General features: G+C 46.4%; 1 protein-coding gene across 9 annotated transcripts; it reads right to left on the reverse strand.

Moving 5' to 3' along the window:
• Positions 1-8,083: 8,083 nt before the first annotated feature.
• Hus1 (HUS1 checkpoint clamp component) lies at positions 8,084-22,847 on the reverse strand. 9 transcript variants are annotated; one of them, NM_001109092.2, is made up of 8 exons: positions 22,691-22,760; positions 22,136-22,263; positions 21,879-22,055; positions 19,881-19,988; positions 18,801-18,875; positions 14,227-14,326; positions 13,422-13,541; positions 8,084-11,885 (listed from the first exon to the last, which is right to left on the reverse strand). In NM_001109092.2, exons 1-8 carry the CDS (start codon positions 22,740-22,742, stop codon positions 11,803-11,805), a joined length of 843 nt encoding a protein of 280 aa, NP_001102562.1. In that variant the 5' UTR covers positions 22,743-22,760; the 3' UTR covers positions 8,084-11,802. The 9 variants fall into 9 exon arrangements, 7 of the variants coding, with proteins under 7 accessions (NP_001102562.1, XP_063129549.1, NP_001381711.1 ...); XM_063273479.1 differs by having other exon boundaries at positions 22,623-22,728; NM_001394782.1 differs by lacking the exon at positions 22,691-22,760 and adding an exon at positions 22,353-22,664.
• Between the last annotated feature and the right edge of the window lie 758 nt (positions 22,848-23,605).

Here is a 23,605-nt window from a genome sequence, read left to right on the forward strand (position 1 = left end):
TAATCTCTGTAGTGAGGACTCATGTGGGGTACACACTGTACACGGTGAAAGAGATGTACTGTAGCACTACGTCCCTAATCAGAAGACTTTTACATGCTTATTTAGGTAGGGAATCTTGGCGTGGCTGCACGGAACAGTTCAAGGACTGTTGTCAAGCAGAAGAAGTGAGAGAAATCTGGCAGCCAAAGTCACAGCCAATAAGCCCAGGCACCCCAGGAGGCAGCATTCCACCCAGAAGCATCTCTGTTATACAGACTCAGTGGGAAACATCCTGGGCTCCTCTGTGTTCACTCTGATGGTACCTGTTCTCTCCCACCCAAAGGATCAATTGTCCTGGATATCTGTCATTGGGTTTCCTACTTTGCCATTCTGCTGCAGGGGACCAGATCCTCTATGTTTATAAAGCAACTTCTTATTGCTTATGAAAGTGTTGGGTCGTTCTCCTAATTCTAATTTACAGAAACTTTTTTCTCAACCTCCAAAGAGAGGCTATAAAACTTAGGTCTTAGTTTGTCTGACTCAGGAAATCAGGAAGGCTTTCCTTTCTAGAACTGTCTATGAGTTTGTACTGACCTCAAAAGGAAAGTATTAATCAGCAGGGTGGAGATGCTTTTCCTGTACAAAACTCCTTTTCAGATGGGAAAGGGAAGGAACCATGGGAGAGGGGAAGGGCCTGCTGGGTTGGCTAATCTACCTGTATCCTGTGTTTGCTGGGAGTTATTTCAACTCTGCAGGCTGAGTAAGCAGAGCCTCTAGGCCCCTTGGAGGCTAAAAGGCCCTCTGTTGACACTGGTGTCTTATCTTTCCAGGAAGAGTTGGTGGTGGTCTTTAATCCCCCCTCTTCGTGTTAATTCCTTTTATTTTCTCCCTTCTGTGTTTGCTGTGTACTTTGCAGCTTTATTAGTAACTCAAAGAGGATTTGTTTCCAAGGAAGGAATAGGATTCAATTCGCAACTTGTTCGGAAGCAAACAAAGATTTCTCTCTCCAACACCCCACCTCTGAAGGAAGATGCTTTGTGTCAGATCTAACACCTAAAGTCTAAAGTGAGTCCCAGAGTAAAGACACCTGCCACTGAGCCTGCTGACGGGACAGCCACATCCAGCATCAGGAACTGCTGGCCACCTTTGCCCTTTTGGAGGACTGGATGTAATGAAGATGACAGATTGGAAGATTGTGGTGTCCTTACTGCTAACCAAAGGCTCCAGAAGTGACAGGAGTTAAGAATGTGAAATACACAGCCAGTCTCTTTGAGGTAAAATGTCCCATCATTAGACAATGATACTATGACTTAACTACAAGGGGCAGGAAATGGTCATTGCCACAGAGCCAACTGGCAGCCTGTGCTTAGCATATACACCCCCTCTCTAGTCATGTGGGTGCTGTGTTCTCAAACTGCTCATATCTGGCTAAAGAGTGGAGTCAGCCTGATTCCCCGTGGTCTGGGATCTGCTGAGCACTTCGCTAATATGATGACAGAGTACAGAGGAAAACCCACAGTGGAGGCAGAGGCATGGTCCACCCATGTTGAGAACCAGTTGAGATTAGGCCAGCAGGAGGTGGCCAGGTGACACCCTAGAGACTACTCCAGGCACATACATTCTGGATTCTGGACGCAGGAGCTTCTAAAGACAATGCGTTGAAAAACCAATACCTCAGCTCTTCACTGAGGAACCAGCAAAGTCCTAGACGCTCTTGTTAACAGAAGAAATGAGGGAAAAGAAGAGATGGCTTCATTTCTTTGCATGCAATTAATATGTGAGGACAGAAACCCTGCTGGAATGAGCCCCAAGAGAATCTTCTGGAAGCCACAAAATGAAAACAGCTACCCAACTCCCGTTGGTCTTTTCTAGGCTTGGAACAAAAGCCATGTCTTTTGAGAGCTTTCTTGGAAACCACAGATTCTGCGCTCAGATTCAATACACAACCTTAGAGCTGGATAATAACTTAAGGGGTCCTTCTTGCTGCACTAAAGGGTTAAGACATTTAAACTGTATACAATGCAAAGGATGGATGGATACTTAAGTGTAAATAGCACCCCCGAACAACTTGATAGTCTAAACAAAATGGCAAACATTTATTTACACAATTCGCAGTGTAGAGAATGCAGAATACCTGCTGTTTCAAAGGCACAAGCACTTCCAGAGACACAGTCCTTCTATGTAAGGAGGCTGTGGATGGCATTTACAACCCCCTTCAGACCTGGGCAATAACCCATTCACAGCTATGATCAGTGCCCAACAAAAGGTACAGGGAAGAGGACTCCAGAAGGACGAGTGCAGGAGCAGCCAGCTTCGCATCCAGGTCTCAAGCCCAGATTCTGACTAGTATAACCCAATGGCTAACATTTGCTTTTAACCCAAGCTTGCTGGGAAGGTCCCAAAGACTGATCAGTATCACTCCACTTCTTACTCATAAGCAATGCGAGCAGCACAATTGCCAGTACCGATTTTTGCTCTGTTCCTAGAGATTGCCTGTAGATGTCTCCCGTTGCCTATCTTTGGATACTCTGCATCTTTTACAGTGCCATTCCCCAGCACCAGTCACTCTCAGGATCCCACCACACATAGAGCATCAAACACAGTGTTTGGGCAAATTGTAGTAGATCGTGGTGGTGCAGTGTGGGGTTGGGGATAGATTGCTCTGATTATGACAGAACTGAAACTCACGGTTGGTTGAGCTGACTCCTGGAGTAGGATGCTCTAAGGAGAACAGGGCCCAGGCTGGGATGATTACCCTCCAGCATATTCTCAGGCAACTTGCTCCCATGGGGTCTTCTGCTCAGCATAAAGATCACAATTGGAGTGCTGGTGGGAGAGTGGCTACAAAAGGGTCCTGATAGAGGCAGGCCGGGCCCTCCCTCCCTAGGAGCCAGAGCAGTGATCCTTCCCTGCTTTTCATTAGCATATTACAGCAATGAGCCAATGGCAGGTCACCCCCCACCCCAAACATCCTAGGCAGAGGAGCGCTGGGCAGCTAGAAGGCTGTTTCCTTAAAGGTGAGCTTGTCCTAAAGGGACAGAGATCAACAGTGGCTCACTAAAAGAAACAGAGTATTAAAGTATCATGACTTTGTGAAGAATAGCAGGGTGGGCTGTCATCTGTAATGCCAGGTCAGGGCACACTTTTAAGGTCCTCTTTAAGTGAAAAAAACAAAACAATGCAGTAGCAACATCAGTTTTTCTACATCTGGAATCAACAGTGGGACCTTTAGGGATGGAGGTGTATTCAGTGATAGAGAGTGTTTCTAGGTCCTGGGCTCAGTTCCCCACTAGAGAGAGAAGGATGTGGGGAAGGAGGAGGAGGGGGAGGAGGAGGAGGAAGAGGAGGAGGAGAGGTAATTTGTCCTATATGATTGAATTACAAAGGATGTCTATCTCTTCTATAATCTTCCATAGTTTTCATTTATTCAAAATCTACACAATCATCAAGGTCTCAATATGCTGCCTCAAAATGGGCAGACACCAGTCCCTAACAGCTCTGTCTGGACAGCATCAGTAAGCATTGCAGAGATGAGAGCAATGTTGTAGGGTTTGGTGGCCACTGTGATTTCTCTTCTAATAGCTGCTGTGAGCACAGGGAATGCGCGTGACCACCTTCGTGTCTGCATTGTTTCAACACTTCTTAAGAAAAGCACAGCACACATGCATTCTCAGGTGCAATTTATTAGAACATCTTTTTTTAATACTATAAACTTTTCTTCACCTTGTAATATAATACTGTAAGATACATTTCTCTCCTTTCTCTTCCTTCTCCAATCCCTCCCGCCTCAGTTTCATTCAAATTCATGTTTGTTTTTCGTTTTTGTTTTGTGGGAGACAGTTTCCTTGTGTAGCCCTGGCTGTCATGGAACTCCCTCTGTAGACCAGGCTGGTCTCGGAACTCACGGAGATCTGCCTACCTCTGCCTCCTGGGTGCTGGGCTTTTTAAAAGGAAGGATCACCACCACCACCACCACCACCACCACCTTCTTTAATTGCTATTTCACAGTACACCATACACACACACACACACACACACACACACACACACACACACACACCCCTAAATATATAAATATAACCTGCTTGTTTTATATATTAATTGTACGTTTATGGTTTCAGGACTGATTATTTGGTGTTCAGACTGGTGAGCTCTTCCCTGTCTCTCCCACTCTAAGACTTGGGCTTTGGTTTGATTTTTGTCTAGGGTTGGGGCCTCTCAAGCTCTCTTCTATTAGCATGTCTATTGGTTTTGTACTTGTTCATGTCATGCATAGCTTCCCTGACATTTCTAGAAGACACAATCTCGCAATAAGCTTCCTACTCCTCTGGCTTACATTCTGCCTGCCCCCTCTTCTACAGTGTTCCTGAACCCTAGGTGCAGTTTTGATGTAGACTGGGTGCTAGAACTCTACATCTTAATAACTTGTAATGTCTATTGCAAGACGAAGTTTCTTTGATAAGGGGTGAGGACTACACTTACCTGTGGTTTAGAATGTAGTTAGGAATTATGCTGGTTTATTGATGTGCCAGTTGTAAGACTTCCCCCAAGATCCATGACTTCACTATCCCGGAGTAGTGGGCTAGGTTTCCAGGACCAAGGGGTTGGTCTCTCTCTTGTTGAGTGGTCTTAAGTCCAATTAGAGACCTGTTGACTACCAAATAGCTATGTGTCCCACTACTGTACCCTTACGGTTATATTAGAACAAGTATATTTTAATTGCTTACAATACAATTGGCTTCCTGTGCCTACCCCCAACTTTGCTTCCACTCCTGTTCTTTTACTTGGAGTGCTTTGCCTATACTAATATAAATGCTCTGTGATACAGACACTGGACACATGCATGTATTATGAACTGTATCAATTGAAACACTTGTGATACCTTTGAAAATCCAGATCACATACAGACATTCTGGATCCACAGTGCAAAGGCAGACTAGGGACAAGAGTTGGTGTCCAGTGCATGGCCTTTCTCTCCTCCCGACACCTGCGGGGTAAAGCTGCTGTTCTTTTTCCTGGGAACTTACAGTTTGCTTGGTCAGCAAGAAAGGTCATTGGCTATGTAGGAGGAATAAACACTGAAGTCACAATGAACACCATATTCTTGATTTGAAATACAGCATGCTCCAGGAAGTGAGCAAATATATATTCATAGGTCCCAGCATGAACACGAAGTGGGACCTTGAGAAGGGAACACTGGTTCTAGGCTGTCCACCTACAAGGGCTCCTTATATTCCTTGCTCTTTGACAGAGTCCTTTGCAAACCATGAAAGAATGTTCAAAGTATAGACATTGAACTAATTCTTGTTCTTGCTTCTGTCCGGTCACTTGCGTTTTTTCCCTCAGGTGAGGTACCTCACAGGATGGGCTTCGTGGACGTTGTCTTAAGAAAGATAATGGCAGGGGCTCGAGACCCCAAAAGTACAACAATGCCAAGCAACCAGAGCTTCCAGGGACTAAGCCACTACCTAAAGACTATACATGGACTGACCCTGGACTCTGACCTCATAGGTAGCAATGAATAGCCTAGTAAGAGCACCAGTGGAAGGAGAAGCCCTGGGTCCTGCTAAGACTGAACCCCCAGTGAACTAGTCTATGGGGGGAGGGCGGCAATGGGGGGAGGGTTGGGAGGGGAACACCCATAAGGAAGGGGAGGGGGAGGGGGATGTTTGCCCGGAAACCGGGAAAGGGAATAACATTCGAAATGTATATAAGAAATACTCAAGTTAATAAAAAAAAAAAGAAAAAAAAAAGAAAGATAATGGCAAACAGTTACATGTACGTGAGATGGCAGAAGTGCTTAGTGTGTTTACACATGGAGTCTCTGAAAACATGAGCTCACAAGCAAGCCTGGCTTAGGAGTAGAAGGCTGTCTGAGTAGAGAGCCCTATGGTCACTGAGTGTATTGGAAACACTGACCAAACCAGTGAGCTGCAGAGAAATATGTCTCATTGAATCCTTTTCCTATACTCATAGGCAAAGCAACTATACATCCTGTGCTATTGGGAGCTCATGACCATCAGACCCCTGAAAACAAGGTCACTTTCTAGGTTCTGTTTGTAAAGATACAAGTATTGACCCATGCTTTCTAATTTAGAAATAGGCTTAAATTTGGCACTTTCTTTAACTCCAACCACTTACTGGAGGCCTCTGGAGGCCCATTGATGATGGAGGATTGAGTGCTGGGAAGAGCCACGTCTTAGCCTTGGGTGCTAGAGGTCAAATCCAGCATTGTGCAGAGTATGCTGCCAACAGGGCCCTGGACTCCAGACAGGTGGCTTCTCTTTGTTCCACGGTCCCTGGGCTTGTCTCATTGATTACCCAATGATTTGTGAAGAAAACTGGTTTGCAGAGAAACCAAGAAACCAAGCAACTAAGAAAACATGGTTGCTCTGGCAAGGGATCACATTCAAAGACCTTCTTCTAGGTCTATGTGATCTGGTTGGAATGCCGACATGCCACACACCTTTAATCATGCTGGCTGGAGTCCACACATGTCCTTAGTATACACCTTTAATCCCAAACAATCAAAGTTTGTAGAGGGAGGCAGCCATATTTGAAGTAATGTCTAACTGAGGTGCAGATGAAGTGGCAAATCCGAGAAAGATTTGACTGGATGAGTCAGACATAGAATACACCCAATTCTCAGAAGAACGGATGGGAGAGGACCACTTAAAGAGCAGTGAGGGAGACAGTGGAGTTCAGTTTAGAAGAGTTTGGTTTGGTTCAGTTCATAGTGGAGCAGTTCAGTTCAGTTTGCGGAGTTCAGAGACAGATTTTCCAAGCAGAGCAATTAAGTCAGAAGCTGAGAGAAGCCAATTTGAATCAGTCAGCTTGGACAGGAGTTTGAGCCAGAACGGCCAAGTTGAATCAGCCAGCCAGAGCTCAGAAAGGGCTAGAAGTGGTGAGTTCATTCAGCAGTAAATCTTGGAGGCTGAATGAAACATTCTAGGCTTAGGTTAGCAGACGGGGGCTGGAAGCTGAAGCCTTCAAGGTCCAGGCTTAGAGAAGACTAGATTGCATGGAGGTTGGAAGTTTCCAGGCCTAGACCTAGGATAGTCAGATAGAATGGCTCTTGGCTCACCCCAAGCCATGTATTGGTAAAGCTTGGGTACAGCTCTCAACTTATCACTTCATCTGAGGAAATAAAAGCAGCATTTACATTTATACTGGGTAGCTGCTCTCCAAGAATGCTTAGACTACATCCTTAAGAAAACAGTAAGTTTCCTCTACAGACTATGTTAGACACCAGGTTTCAGCTATTAGATTAAACCTGGGATGCCCCACAAAAGTCCACACATGGATTTGATCTCCAGCCTTTGGGCTACTTGAATGTGAAGGGGTCTGTAGGATGAGGGGCCTGGATGAGGAAGTTCGCAAATGGGAGTGTGCCCTTGAAAGGGACATCAATGTCTCAACCTTCCCTCTCTGTTTATAGCCTAGTAGGAGGTAAATTACACTTACTTAGTAGTATATGTGTGTCTGTGTGAGCACGCATGTGTGCCATTACATACATATATGTGGAGATCAGTGGGTAACTTACCGAGAAGTTGGCTCTCCCCCTCCACAGTGTGCGTCTCGGGTTCAAACTCAGGTAATTAGGTTTGGCAGCAAAGTACTCATACTCACTGAGCCATCCCAGCAGCCTCAGCCTTTCTTCTTATACTCTGTCACAATGAAAGACAGCTGGCTAATGTGTTCATGCTGGGCCCATGATGAGAATAATTCATTGGGGCTAGAGAGATGGCTCAGTGGTTAAGAGCACTGACTGCTCTTCTAGAGGTCCCAAGTTCAATTCCCAGCAACCACATAGTGGCTTACACCATCTGCAGTGGGATCCAACGCTCTCTAATAGTGTGTCTGAAGACAAGAGACAGTGTCTCACATACATAAAATAAATCTTAAAAGAGAAAGAATAATAAGAGGGCCTTATTAATCCAGGACCCAGTACTATGAAGCCAGTATAAATTCAACACGACACAAAACCTAATCTCCCATTCTAGCAAATGAGGATGTGCTATGAAAATTAAGCGTACATTAAAGTATAATGTTCAGGAAATTAAAATTGCAGATAAATTATGTGCACTAATAAAGAACATTCCAATTAAGAGTTAAATTATAAATATTTATTTTGTTCTATAAAAATATTTTCATTAAAAGGTTGGTCATGAATTTGTTAGAAAATACACAAATGTAAAAAGACTGAAGTCAAGAACACCCAGAGATAAGTGGATTTAGATGTATGATTCTGGTCTTTAATGTCACAAGTGGACACCGATAGCCCACTGGATTTGTTACCATGTAAGCAGCACTTTATCATATCGCATTAGGGTACGATATTATATCACAGCATAGATCAACTACCAATTCCCTTTCATTCACATTAGGAAACCTTATTTATAACAGTACCAAGCATTGACTGTAGCCTGTGGAATGAATCTCATGGGCACAGGTATTAAATGAGAGGGAGTGGTTTTGAGCTTTCCCACAGAGAGTAAGCAGTCAGGAGGCTTCAGGACAGTGGTGCTAATGCCCTCCTATCATCGATGTCCAAGTGACTCCAATCTGTCATCCCCTAGTTGAACACTGTTCTTAGGAAGAGAACCAATGAACTCAAGCTCCCTTTAGACTCACTGTCAGAATCCACACAGCAGCACAGAACTGGAGTGTGGCATTAGCAAAATGGTGGAACGCAATCTTCTTCAGGTCCTCACATATTTCCAACTAGCAACCTTCCAGCCGCAAGATGACCACCCTGAATTCTCCAAACTCCAGAGTGATGCTGCGACACCCACTGGGCCACAGAGAAATGCAAAACCATGAGCAGACAGTCAGGGAGTTTACAAAGCTGCTCTACCCAGCTCATAACACCACATCAATCCCTGTATTGATTCCACATGGAAAAAACAGACAGGAGCTAGCATTTGGCTTCCCCATATTCTGAGACATTGTAGGAGTCTGGTTGGTCTGGTCTGTTCACATGTGACAGTGCAAGCAGAGCAGAGCTAGCCTACCCATGGCCATTTAAATATAAAATGCAATGCGCCTCCCAGCAATCAAAGTATGAATGCCGGGAGAGCACCCTTGTAGAAATGGCAATGCCATCGAGCTTTGCAATGGTGCAGTGCCTACAGGAATACAGAACTTCTAGACTGATTTACTGTGCAAGGATGGACATGGGCAAAAGCCAAGGTGCAAGGCTAGGATCAGTATACATTTGATAGGCAGATAGTGAGAATAGAACCAGAGTCAAGAGCACTGGGGCCCTCATGGCTATAGTAAGGAATGGTGGTTCCAGAGGCCTGGGCACCAGGGGAGGAGGTTAAAAAGCTGTCCACGGCAGGCAAGTATAGAAACTGAGAGTAAATAACGAGGTGCCCAGGAGGATAGGTGGAGTGAAAAGTGGTGGGGTGGAGTGGCAGCTGTAGAACTCTGAACCATCTAACAATCCTCCAGCTTGCACACTCTGATACCCCAGCGAAATCTAAAGTTACAAAGTACAGAACTGTATGACTTAAAAGCAATGGATACTCCACTAATTGGGTGACATTCACCTAGAATATCATCGGACACTGCACGTGGTGGAAGGGCTGGAATTCCTGCCCAGAACTAATGCTGAATTGCTTTTCAGGCTTCCAAGGGCAGGATTCTTTGTGGCAGGATGCACAGCAGGACAAACCAATGCAGTGTGGAGAGCTGCTGGGTAGGAAGGTGCCTGCTGGACAAGGGAAGGCCACAGGACAACAAGCCCACTCGGACATTGGCATAAGTGACTGCATTAGGAATTCTGCCTGCACTCCTGACTGTCTCAGGACAGTCGTAAAACCTCAGCTCAAGGCATAGATGGCTACCGGGATGTGGGTTCTGAGCCCTGGCAGGTGTGTGTGTTGGGGGGTCCTCTTAGTGGCTTGCATATATATGGAAACCCTCTCCAAACCTCAGAGCCTTAGGCAGTCACAGTAAGTGAATGTCTCCAAACCTCAGACAACTTGCTCCTTCAACACACGGTAAAATGTCTCCAGTCTGCCCCCACTTCAGGATGGAGCTCCACAAAGCAGCTTCGAGGTCCCACAGCCCAGCACTTTCTCAGCTCCCTCCCTTGACCACAGCTCCTTGAGACATAAGCTATGAAAGGATCACCATGCAGAAAGTTGTGACCAGAACCAGAAAGACCACAGCCCTTGGCTGCCAGTGGAAGCTTCTTCTTCCCCACGTTGGGTCACTGTAAAGTAAACCACATCCGGTATGCGGTGCAGCGGTGAAATTAGTGACTAGTTCTGGTACTTCCGGCAAAAAAGACAAGCCCAAGGAACAAGGTATAGGGAGTGTCCTGAAATTCTAGCTGCATCATGATTTTGACTGATTTTTGTTATGAGCTTTAACAATTAAGAATCCCTAGTTTTAAAATGTAGTTTAAACATATCTTATTAAACAGCAGAAGAGCCAGTGGTATGATGGCTCATATCTGTCATGGCAACACTTGGGAGCAGGAGGTGGGAGGCTCAGGAGTTCTAGGCCAATCTATGTACAGTTCATCTGAGTCCAGCTTGACTTACACAGAACCTTTCGGATAAAAATGGAAACTATGAAGAATAATCCTAACAGCTGTTGAGAAATAGTTTTACTAAATAATTTGAAAAAGCCAAAAAAGAAATGTTCTTTTTGTTTACTTTTCTTTTTTCTTTTTAAATCTTACCCTAGGCAACTTAGGTCTTGACTTTCTGACATGAAAATTGTTTATGATGCCACCTCACGGACACCTGAAACCTGCGAACGGTGTCTTTAGAGAATAGGAAATCACATTGCCATCTCCAATTCAAGAGCAGACATACGTCATCGCTTCAAATGTGACAGCCAAGCTCAGACTGCAAACACAAGGTTTTATAGAAGGGTAGACCTGACACTTGGAAAGATTTATGCAAAATTGTGGAATAAAGGACTGGAGGTACAGTTTGGCACAGAGCGCTTGCCTAGCATGTACCTAGTCCTGGGCTGGAGCCTGAGTCCTACAGAACAGGGAAGTAAGTTATAACCTAAAGCCAAAGTGGGCTCAGGCAGAAAGTACAAAACGGACAAGTTCAAGATGGGAACTGTGTGCGGTAGGGTTTCTGGGTCCTTTAGACTCTCAGGGACCCATTTGTCCGGGCTGGGAGGCTCTGCAGGCCGTGAGAGGGAAGTCGGTGGACTCGAATCTTCAGTAATCTTGCAAGGCTCCACATGCTGCAGGTGTATACTCAGTGTGGTGAGAAACCGGGCACGCTGCAGGGACAGAGGGGCCGTCCATTTTGTACTGAGCATCCAGATGTGTGGGTGGGAGAAATGAGCACAGTAAAATCTGAAAGCAGACAGCTGTGCTATACCAGGGAAGGAGCTGGAAGCTACCTGGGTGGCGCTCCTGTGAATTATGACTGCAACATGAATTTTACACATATGATAACTTTTGCAACTGTAGTGACAAACTGCTACTCAGATTGTCGATAGGAATGGGGGCAGCTCAGTGGTAGAGCATGCGCTCAGCACACGAGGCCCTGGTCTCATCGCCCACACCAAAAGAAAACAAAACAACAAAAACCCTACAAAAAATAAATTCTCTTTTCTTCTTAATGGCTTAAAGGGCGAAGGGGTTGGTACTGAGTCATATGAAGGAATGACTATCCGACTGTGCTTCACGACTTCCATTTGTGTTTAAAGCAGCATAGGGAGAGAAATAAGCCCAGTTCAAATGTGTGGTACTGTGAGGACAGGCAGCTGACTGACCATATCGTCCAGTGCTTCTCTCATCACGACAAAGTCCTCTGTCCTCCTGGGTCAGCTGAGATGGTGCTAGGACAAGGCTGGGATGAAATACTGAAGGGAGACGTCTTCCAGGAGCAGATCAAAGTGAATAGTTCTGTTATTGACGATATCTAGGAGGAAAAGACCCAGATGTCAAAGAGAGTTTCATCCCCACCTATCACAAGGCTTATCTGCCACGGCCACCTCTTATGTTTGGTGTCTCTTCCCTCTGAGGGCTCCAAAGGGTCACAGCATAGGTCACGGCCACCCACCAGGGACAGAGTGGGAGGTGAAGAATGAAGTTGCCCAGACTTTAGGGGGAGAAAAATCAGGCGGATTTAACCAAATTAACCTTCCTGGTAAAAGCATGTACTCGCCGTGAGGTGACCAAGTTATATGGGCAAGGTCTGAGTGTTTGTGCCCCTGTGCACACTGGGATAGGCTCTACCGCAAACCATCAAACTCTTCCATGGGTTCTGATCCCATAGGCTCTCGGAGGCTCTTCTGTGGTTTCTCACTCTGTGCTGGCTAGCTTCATGTGAATTTGATACAAGGTAATCATCAGAGAGAGGAGAGCCTCAGTTGAGAAAATGCTCAAGACCGGGCTCTAGGCTATTAAGTAGTAATCATGGGCGAGGGCCCAGACCACGGTGGGTGGTGCCACCACTGGGCTCACGGTCCTGGGATCTATAAGCAAGCTATGAGGAGCAAGCCACTCCTCTGCAGCCTCCGCATTAGCTCCTGCTTCCGGGTTCCTGTCCTGGCTGCTGTGGCAGTGAATCGTGAAACCCTTTCCTCTCTAAGCTGCTTTTGGTCAAGGTGCTTCATGACAGCAATGGTGACCCTAACTAGAACACACCTTCTTCTGCGTGTGTGTTTGTGTGTGTGTGTGTGTGTGTGTGTGTGTGTGTGTGTGTGTGTGTGTGTGTGTGTCATTTAGAAAGGCTGGTCCTTGGCAGAGCTACCCAGAGCTTTGTTTTATTATTTTACGGTCTAGTCCCAGATCATCTTCCTCAGCCTTGCTGACGAATGGATGAGAGGTCAGCCTGGCAGCTTTCCATAGAGGGAAGGATGTCACATTCAGGCCATTTCCTATGCCTTTCCTTAAAACAAAAACAAAAACAAAAACAAACACAAAGCCAAGGACACACAGAGCCTTGGGAAGCTCTTGGTGAACGGCCTAGCTCAGTGGGGCCAGCAGGTGAAGAGAAGCAGAGCAGGGTGTAACCTCCGAGTCAGGGCCAGGCCCAAATCATGAAGAACCAACAACTGAGGAGACTGTGGTGAGTGAGGGCAGGCGGGCACTGAAAGGAACGAGCTTGAGCTGAGGCTCAGATCTAAGCAAAAGCGTATACAGGACTGGTTATGTAAAAGTTGACAGACTCGGCTGTTGTGAGTCAGCCCTGTCCTGACGACTGCAGACACAGAGCCCACTGCTGACATCAGCAGCTGCAGCTGCAGCCACAGCCAGTCTAGCATGGCTACCAGCTTTCTGGCTCTACACCGCTCGGCATCAGTCTTCTTCAGCATCTCCAGACACCTCCGGCTGGAGGAAACTTTCAAGCCTGACTGTCCCAGGGAGCTCGAGTGCCCAGAACTAGGCATGCTTGCCCATGTAGGACTGTGTGCATATCACACAGGAGCTGAGTAGTGGCGAACAAACTCACTGCACACCGCCTTGGTGGGAGCCACTTGCTGTCCAGCAAGCAACTGGAGGAGTTTCCTTATGTCGATGTGCACCTTGGCCATGTCTTCTGGGTGTCTGTTTTGAGAGACACTGTCAGAAGCTGCAATGACATGAATGGTTTTTTTTTAAGTCCAACATCCCCCTAACAAGGAACTCAGAAATGTGCAAGGTGCTTACTTACTAACTGATAGACTCTACAGCTCTTTTGAGCAGCCTCGTAGACTGCAACTTGTGAATGTTACTCACTCAGCAGACATCTGAACTAGTTAAAATACTGTAATTTGACACCAAAATAACTCATGTCAGGGCTGGGGAGGTAGCTCGGCGGTGGATCGCTTCTCTAGCATGCAGAGGCCATAGACTCAGTAAGTATTCTGAACACACACACACACACCACCAAGAAAACCGAGGTCATCCACACGTTTGTCAGAAGCTTCATGCTATGGGGCTTCGCTTTCCTGGAGCTATGTGTCCCTCACTACAAAATAAATGTTTCTTGCGGGGCTAACAGTAATATTTGTGCCTATGAAGAAGCAAATCTGGAATAACCAATCATACCTGTCACAGTGACAAAGGAAGAGCTTGGAAGTCAGTGTTTTTGACCTGAATCCCGGAGGAGGGAGCAGCCTTCTGCCTGGTAACCTTGCCTAGCTAACTGCACTACTGCGTCACAGGGAGGGAGCATAACCTTAGCCCCTTCCCAGAGTGCAGCATGTTCATGGAGGACTCAACGGACAACGAAACAATGCTATTAGAAGCAAAATATAGCCCATAAGAAAACTCACGTAGTAGAGGGTTTTCAAGATCCTTAAAGTGTGTTGTCACACATACTGACTCAGTTTCTATCTTTAGGTTTAGTTCTCCTTTTAGGTTTGCTTCAATAACCTGCAAATTGAATAAAATTCAATATTAAAAGGGGGAAAAACAACAATGTGGTACCAGCTTCCGCAAAAGCCAGGTAACAAGGAAAGGGCACAAACCTCGGAACGCCTCACAGGGCACTGAAGCCTCTAAGGCGTCAACCACTGAGAGACATTCTGAGAGCCCAGATCACAGAAATCCCCTAAAACAACAATACCTCCCTAGTGGAAAACTCAGCCTGGCAAAATGGTTCAGACACTGCTGAGGCGCTCTGCCAAGGATCAGGGCTCTGGAGGCCCAGCAAAGTGAGGAGGGCCGAGTGGGGGCAAGGGCTGCTCCCTTACAGCAAGCACAGAAGGAAGAAGGACCCAGCAAAGTGAGGAGGGCCGAGTGGGGGCAAGGGCTGCTCCCTTTCAGCAAGCACGGAAGGACCCTAACCGAATAGGATGAATGCTTCGGCAGAGGAGAGGAAGGAAGTTACATGGGGAGAGGTAGAGCAAGCATGGATCAGAGTCTGGAGAGTGAAACCATCAAAACATGCATCCCTTCAGAGATGCCTGTCTCTGCCTTTCTCATTGAAGCAAGAAGCAACTGACATGGTAGGCTGTGTCTACGGCTCTTGCAAGGAGAGCCCCCGTCCTCACATTCTATGCATGAGAATCCCCGAGGTTGGTTAAGATGGAGAGCTGGATTCAGGCATGTACCCAGGCTCCATACTTCTGACCAGTGTCCAGGGCATGCTAACAATGCTGCCTGTCTTCTTACCACACCCACTAACGACGCTTGACGATGTGTGCCCCACTGGAGGTGATTTCAGATGCGATCCTGGAAACAGCTTTCCTGGAACAGCGTAGGGAAGAGCAAAGAAAGACTTTGGAGGAGAAACACTGCGAGGAGGTGGGAAGCCTTTGGAGTGAGTTCCTTAGGGTAAGTGAAACCTGGTGCTGGAGACATTATCTCTAAAGGGGCAGCAGTCCAGTTGTCACAAGCATTTTCTTGCTCTGATGAATTTAGAGGTAGTTTATAGCAGGCACCAGTACAAATTAGTCAGTAGACAACTAGTGGCACTTGGTGGTGACTAAGCCAGTCACTGAGAAACGTAAGCTCTTATCTTGGTGCTTAGGAAACTGGGTATGTGGATTCGCATGATAGTCCAAGAAACTGCGACTTAAATCACCTCACTTACTGAAAGAAGTGTTAACATGGAAACTTCTTATTCCAAGGAAATTACCTGAGTAGAAGGCTATGAGCTTGGGGAACTCTGTATATGTCAAAACCTCAAAAAGAAGAACTTAATCTGACTTCAAAGAACCTAACTTGTTTTGTCTCTAGAATGAGGAAGATTTGGAGTTCAGAAATTTTAAGGAACAAGCTTGGAAGACTGTGGGGCCAGGAAACCATGGGACAGGGAGGAGACAGTTAGGAGCAGAGGTGGGGTCAAGCGGGGTCCAACCCTGGAAATCTCATCTTGAGAGTGGTAGGAAGTTAAGACCACTCCCTCCCCAGCTTCGGACGTGGTCCTGCACCCCCAACCTTTGCCCACACCAGAGGACGACACCAGGTTAAACTCCCCCTCTCTTATAAGGTCTTGTTCATCAAGCTCCTGGAACTCCTGCCTATCCAAATGACCACCTGGCCCCAACCAATGCTGTACACCCACCTCATAGCCTCTACTCAGGGTCAAAGGTTCAAAACGCCTTTGCTCCTCACATTAAATGAGCTGCTCTCTGAAGCCTGTTTCTCATGCTCACCGGCCTCCCAAGGTCTCCATCACTCCTGGTTATTCTCACCTCCCTTCTCTGGATCCCTGGTTGTGGTTATGCAGCCACTGTGGGACAGGAAGTGGAGTGAGAAGGACAGGGGACACCACACTGACCAGTTCCCAGGTGTGCTAGTGCTGTGTCCTGATGATCTGGGCCAGCAGGGTGCCTTCCTGTCCTCTCACTTACGCAGGACCCTCTGCCAGCAACGCACACAGGATGGCCCTGCTGACATAGGTGTTCCTGGTTGGCAGAACACGGACAGCAGACTGTATGTACCCTACAGACCAGGTAGGCAGCTACTAACAACCAAACCAGAAACGAAGTGTGCCTTGAACAGGTTGGCAAACCTCCTTTCAGATAAAAGAACCAGGACGGGCATGGTTGGAACTTAAGGAGAAAGGAGATTGCTGTGAGCTGTGCCAACAGTACCAGGGCAGGGAGAACAGGAATTGAAGAGTGGGCCCCGTGGGGAATGAGTGAGTGTCAGAGCTGAGTCCTCTCTCCCGGTTGTTCTGTCAGGACTGCTGCTCTGGCCTGGTAGGCAGCAGCCTCGCTGGCCCCCCTAAGTCTGGCTTCGGCTATCACACATGCAGTATCCTTCGTACAGGACTCAGTCATGATCCCCTACTGAAGGCTGTCTGTGCACGTGTGGGCTTCACTATAAAGGTGGAGATGGACCAAGATGATTCCCTAACTTTGCAAGTTCTTTATTCCATAAACTATTAAGACTCTCCCAGAGACATCTACTTAGTTCTTCAGATTCTGGCTCTCCAGGTACACAGACCTCATTAAGCAGTTGGCCACTCTAGCTCAGCAACTTCCTGTTAGCATTTTCCCAGCACAGAACAAAAACTACCACCACCACTCTCACCGAATCCCCCTCTCATTCTCCACTTTGCTGAGCGGCTTCTCAGAACAGAAAGAACAAGCAAATAGACACATCAATTAGTTAGCTGACTTTTCCCTCTGGGCCTCCTGAACCTCCTAGAAGTTCCAGGGTGCCTTAGAAGAAGCCAGCCTGGCGACCAGAGCAATCCCATGGCAGCGACAGTGAACACTACTGCCAGCACAGTGCGTGCCACTTCCAGAAACTGATCTTCCCTTCAGATGGCAGCTATGAAAACTAACTAAGGAGAGTGTCCAGTAAGGACAAGCTCATGGCAGCACAGCGCTAAAGTGAGAACTCAAGAGAAAGATGACTAAGGACAACAAAACACTTCCTAGGCTTCAAAAGCCTTTTGTGATGTAAAGATTCCTACAAGAGCTAAAAGCTACAAACCACAGACAGACACAAAGAAGCTAAGTAACAAGGAGGGCCCAAAGGGTAGAGGGTAGGAGGGGAGGAATGCTTGAATCTCATTGAGAAGGGGAAAGAGATTAGATATTGGGAGTGGAGAGAGGAAGGGAACTGGGTCAGGAAAGGGGTAGGGATGAAGGGGATGAGATGGTGTAGGGGGAAGAGGGAAAGAGTACTAGAAAAGACAAATGGATTGGGGGGGCGGGGGGGGGAAGAGTATCTCTAGGACAAGCTTGAAACCTAGGACAGTGGAAACTCCCAGGAATCTGTAAGAATGACCCTACCTAAGACTCTTAGCAATGGGAAGACAAGGAGCCTGAACTAGCCATCTCCTGTAACTAGGCAAAAGTTCCAATGGAGGGATTGAGACAAAACCCAGTCACAAAACCATAGACCCTCAATTTGCGCTGCCTACAAGATGTGCAGGGGTAAAACTTGTACAGGACTTGAGGAAAGGAAAGTCAAAACTTGACTTGGCCCAGCTTGAGACCCATGTCATGAGAGGGAGTCCACCCTTAACACTGTTAATGATATTCTGCTATACTAGCAGACAATAACCTAGCATAACTGTCATCAGAGAGGCCTCATCCAGCACCTGAAAGAAACTGATGTAGAGACCCACAGCCAGACATTAAGTAGAGCCCGGAGAGTCTGTGGAAGGGAAGGAAGGACTGAAGGAGCCAGATAGGTCAAGAATGATACAGAAAACCCACAGAATCCACCAACCTAGGCCCACAGGGGCCTATAGAGACTAAACAGCCAGCCAGACAGCATGCACAGGACCGACCTTGGCCCTGTGCATATGTAATAGTTGTGCGACTGCATCTTCCTGTGGGCACAGGGGCTATCGGTGACTTTGCTGCCTGCCTGTAGATCCCTTTCCCCTAACTGGGCTGCCTTCTCCAGCCTCCATAGGGGAAGACGCACCTGTTCCTACAGCACCTTGACATGCCAAGGTTGCCTGGTATCCAGGGAATATCTCCCCTCTTCCTGAGAGGAAAGTGAGAAGGCAGGAGACGAAGGGGAGGTGACAGGGAGGGACTGGCAGGAGAAGAGGGAGCCGAAGCTGTGCTGCAATGGAATGTAACATAATGTACTCGGGACGTGACATAAGTAAGTGAATTAATAACAATAACAAAACCTGCAATGTTCTGTCCGAATTACAAGAAACAAAATACCAGAACTGTTGACTGTGCTTCTGATATACTATAAACACGAGAGATTAAAGGCAAGTTGAATGCTTTCCCCAGTGAGTAAGAGCTGAAAGGTCCCTAGAAGCCAAGCTCTGTCCTTCCCAGTGGGGCCTTAGTGAAGAGAAACCTTGTGTCTCAGGTGACGGAGCGCCTACCCCGGGGACTAGAGTGAGCTGCCTCCCAGGATGAGCAGAGCACAGAGCTAGGCTCACTCGCAGCTCTTTTCGGAAGGAGTAATAACTTACAAGGTGATTGCTGATGTTCCTCATTTTATCCACGACACTCTTCATTGTCTTCAAGGCTGGTAGATAAATACTGACCTAAAAACGAGTAGGAGAAATCACAAGCCTTAGGAATCATAATATAGTCTATAATGACAGATATTCAATCAACAGCTATGAATGATGCTCATATTTAAAAACTCAGAATCACATTTTTTTAAAAAAAAAAATCCAAATAAAGTTGCTTTAAAACTTTAAAAACGTCGCTAACTTAGTCAAGCAAGTAAAGATACCTGAATACCTGGCTCTGGTTACCATGGCGACCATACTCCCAAGGGCATTGTTACGGTTCGAGAAGGAACACAGTACTTCAGCTGAGATGCCCACACGCAGGTCCAAGGGGAACGCACGTCAAGTGCTGAGCGGGAAGCCTTCCTCTGGGAAGCATTTATAGGACTCAGGGGTCTTTGCTGTACTGTGTTTAAGAGTACAGCCAGACAGCATCACCTCTCGTTTGAACTGTCTTACCTACAGAGCCGTCTGCAATGCTGGCTCCCCTCAACCTATACAGACGCTTTCTGATGACTGTCAGCTGCACATTTCATTCACTACCTGAGTAATTTCCTTTCACATAGGCAAGGCAGAGGACCAGTCGGCATCCTCTTTGCTTGCAACGGCTCTGAGGTTCCTAGAAGTGCCATAGCCAACCTAAGCTTCAAGTCAACAAAATGCCTTTTCTGACTCCTTCATCAAGGCCTATGAAACATTGGTGCTTATGGCCAAGGGTCATGATAAATACAGATTGTCTTCCAAAGCATAGCTTAGGCTGTTTTCTTTTGTATGTAGGCCATCACTGAGCAAAGGCACTTGCCCTCCAGGACGGAAAGTGTGCCATTTCCAAATGGGTATCAGTTCTTTTCCAGGATTTACAGATATAGCGAAAGGCACTTACTCACATCTGGAGTCTTGTTAAATGACTCGCATTCTTTTTCAGAAACTATACAACTTCAAATAAAACACACTGTAAGATAACAACTAGCATTAGAGAATTCAAACCCTGCCCTTTACTGTGTGTTCAAGCACTGGACTGCAGACAACACTTACATCAGATTCTGGGATGGAGGGTTCTTGTAAGTCCTTCCACAGTCTTCTCGGAATAACCTTTATGGGGATATCATGTACCACAATTCTGCTACTGCTTGATGAAGACAACTGTTAAGAAAAAAAAGAGAACAGTTTATGCTGACAATGCTAAAACAAAGCCAAAACACAAGAACTGATGCTAAACATTTTCCGGTCCAACTGGGATGTTCTTAATCCGTTCACTCAAACTGCATTCAATCAATGCTCTTGGTGTGCTGTGCCTGTTCTGCTCAGGGCCCTGTGAGTCTCCCAACAGTGTGGTGACTGAGACAAGACGGATGGACAAGAGAGCAGGCAACCACAGATGTACTGGATACTCATCGGAGCCTGAGGAAAGCACATCAGCAACGAGGCTGAGGAAGCGAGAGGTGATGGTGGGGAGGAGTAAGTGAGAACCTCTGGGGTGCTGCCTCAGAGGACATCAACACTAGAGAGGCAGACGACTGTCAAGAAGCTGAAGGTAAGGTGACAGGGTTTCAGTCAGAGGAACAGCATCCGCTTTCGTAAACCTGGGAGAGAGAAAAAGGCAAATCCGCCAGGCCACATCCTCGGTGTGCTGCAGCTTTTGCAACACTAAAAGGATAAACCATGTTTATTACTAGAAGCATTTCTAAAACTCGAAAACCAAAGTACTGCTGGGCAGTGGTGCACACGAGGCAGAAGCAGGTGGATCTCTGTAAATTCAATTCAGCCTGGCCTACATAGTGAATTCTAAGATAGTCAGGGCTACATCCTGAGAATCTGTATCAAAACAAGATAACAAAAAAAAAAAAAAAAAAAAAGAAACGAAAATTCTTGCATTCTTACTTAGAAAAGTATCGAATATTACCATCTCGCTTTTGCTTAAGAAACTAAATAAATCCACTAAGCAGTGGTGCATGCCTTTAGTCCCAGCATCTGGGAAGTAGAGGCTGGCAGATCTTTGAGTTTGAGGCCAGCCTGGCCTACAGAGCTAGTTCCAGGACAGCCAAGGCTACAAAGAAACCAAAACAAAAACTCAAAAACCAAAACAAACAAAAGAACTAAATAAATCCAAACATACAGTTACACAGAATGCTCTAAGAACACATACAAATTATGAAGGCATGCAATTTAACTTCTTGAAATTAATTAACAGCTTGAAAACAAATGCAATATTGGTCTACAGAGCATGTAAAAAAGGAAGGCTGTACAAATAAGGAAGACCCAAGTGGGTTGGGGCGAGCACTGAAGGAAGGGAAGGTCCTGGAGAGAAACTCCACATGGAAAGCCCAACCAATGTCACTGGTACGGGAGTTGGGCAAAAAAGACATACCTAGAGAGGCACTCAGAAGCTAATAATTGATGGTTTGGCTCCAAGATTGCTTGAACCATACGTGAAAGACCTTGAACAAGTTAGGAATGAAAAAGTCCATCTTATACACATGCTTTTGTGTGTTCTGAGGAGAGGCTGTGCACTACACTCATCTGGTAGTAGCATCTAAGACAAATGTGTTACTGAAGTATGAGGACTGTTTAAGAATATCACAGAAGACAGGATACGAGGGGGCAATGTTAAGGTGAAAATGGAAACATCTAGACAAGGTGACAACACTCTAGAAGAAAGAGATACTAGTTAGCAGTTTGACTCTTTGGGAAAAGCTGTATCTCATAGAACATTGTACCATCATGACTGTTGATAAATGACTAGAACAATGCGCGTTTCTCATGCATAAGTTATGAACCAGATCTTCTATTTTATTTTATTTTGATACAGGGTCTTTATGTCGTCCTGGAACTTACAGAGATCTTCCTATCTCTGCTTCCTGAGTGCTGCCGTTAAAGACATGTACCACCATTCTGGACTCAGATTTATATTTTAAATAGAACTAATTCACTTTTATGAATATTGTTTGAAAGCTCAGGCTGGTAGCCATCTATATACTGCCTAGACCAAGGCACTTGTAAAAAAAAATCAGAAATCCTTTTCTTCCCACTTACCAGCTCTACGGACACGGTTAGACAGGGAAAGTGCTTGTTAGTAAGCTTGATTTTCAAGGCTCTGGCGTTCTGGGCAGTCTTCAAGGCTCGAGCTAAGTTTTCCGACGTTAATTCTAAATAAATCTCATTGTTTTCTTCAGAGACTCCTTCCATTTGGAATTCACTAAAAAAGTTCTCCTGCAGGACAGAAACAGGCATTTGTAGCCTTCCCAGCATGCTTAGCTGGAGACCAGGGTAACCTGGGCTCTCCTGCTCACCTGCTCCAGCTCACACCACATGCTCACGCCTCCACTGGCCAGCTTGTCACAGAGGATGAAGTTCAGCTTCTCTGGGCTGATGCGGAGGGTGCAGGTTTTGGCAAGCTTGGCTATCATGTTACTGACTCCTACAACGAGGGGGTACACAGTTAACTAAGCAGCACACTGAGTGTCCTATAGGTCATCTTGCGGAAAGAACTTCTAGCTCACAAATCACCTTTGGACGTCCTGCCAGTCTCCCAACATCCTGCGAGACTCAGCCCACAGCACCAGAGTTCAAGACGGAAACAGAATAAGGAAACAGCCTCAGAAAACAACTGACAACCGGGAGCCGGGCGTACATTCCACAGAAACGTAAAATCAGTCAGACACCGCAGCACAGAACTGCTAGCAAGGTTAGGCAAACTCCGGGCGGAAAGAGGAGTGAGTGAGGGCAGCAAAGGAAAGGTCCCCGTTAACCCTCCTTCCCTCTTAGAGCCGCCCTCACCCCGCCAGTCCTCTCACAGGGGCTGCAGCCACACTCTCCGCCCGCTCCCCGAAGCCCTGCCAGCTCACGTGTAAAGTGATTCAGACAAGCCAGATCCACGATCTTGGCACGAAACTTCATGGCGGATACCAGGCCGAGGGCGGCGTCAGTCCAAGGCGTACCAAAGTCCCTCCCCGAGCTTCCCGGTGGGGAAACACGGACGCGCGCACAGTGGTTCCGCGGGGGACGGTGCGGCCGGAGAGGTCCGCCCACTGCCTGCCCTGGATTAAGTTAGGCGCGCTCGCTCGTCCACCCACACTCTCACACCCCGAAGGCTGCTGGGAACCGGATCCGAAAAGTTTAGATACTTGGCAACATAGCGTTTTAATGTTTTGAAAATTGTTTGAAACTTTTTTTTTTTTAAATTTTGAACACTTTACTCAGTAGTTACCTCTAAAAACAGATGTAGTGAAGTGATAATTCTGCACCTTTGTCTCAAAAGAAACTGAACGGAACCTATAAAATACTTATTAGCCCCAGCTAATGGGGGTGCTTAGGCAAGAGGATCTCAGGTTGGAGACCTGTCTGCATGTCTTAATGACATTATGCCAACAAATATTATTTTAAAATGAAAGAAGGAAGGGGGACAAAGAGGATGATGGGGAGTAGGAGGAGGAGGAGAATGAAGAGGAGGAGGAAGAGGAGGAGGAGGAGAAAAAAGAAGAAAGGAGAAGAAAAAGAGGAGAAGAAAGAGGAGAAAGAGAGAACACGAGTGGACTTGCTGAAAAGGATTGTGACCTTTGCACTAATCCCAGTACCACAAACAAACAAAAGCCCTCTTAGTGTAGCAGTCTTAGAATTGTTTTAAAAGAATTTTAAACCCAGAATAGAATATTTTGGTTTTACAAGGATTATACCTGTAAAAATTTAAAATGGTGTTGGGATTAACGTCCCCCACCCCAGCTCCCCACTTTCATGGTAAGCACTCTTTCCAGTGCACCAGA

This window comes from Rattus norvegicus, chromosome 14 (assembly GCF_036323735.1).
Source record: "Rattus norvegicus strain BN/NHsdMcwi chromosome 14, GRCr8, whole genome shotgun sequence".
Lineage (NCBI taxonomy): Eukaryota > Metazoa > Chordata > Mammalia > Rodentia > Muridae > Rattus > Rattus norvegicus.

What these genes read in the sequence shown, in the direction of transcription:
- Hus1 (NM_001109092.2), bottom strand. Translation starts at nt 22,742, where the DNA reads ATGAAGTTTCGTGCCAAGATCGTGGATCTGGCTTGTCTGAATCACTTT. An exon ending in TGTGGTGTGAGCTGGAGCAG is followed by an intron (nt 22,056 to 22,135) that starts GTGAGCAGGAGA and finishes TCTGTCCTGCAG; the next exon opens with GAGAACTTTTTTAGTGAATT. An exon ending in TCCCACCAAGGCGGTGTGCA is followed by an intron (nt 11,886 to 13,421) that starts GTGAGTTTGTTC and finishes TTTTCCTCCTAG; the next exon opens with ATATCGTCAATAACAGAACT.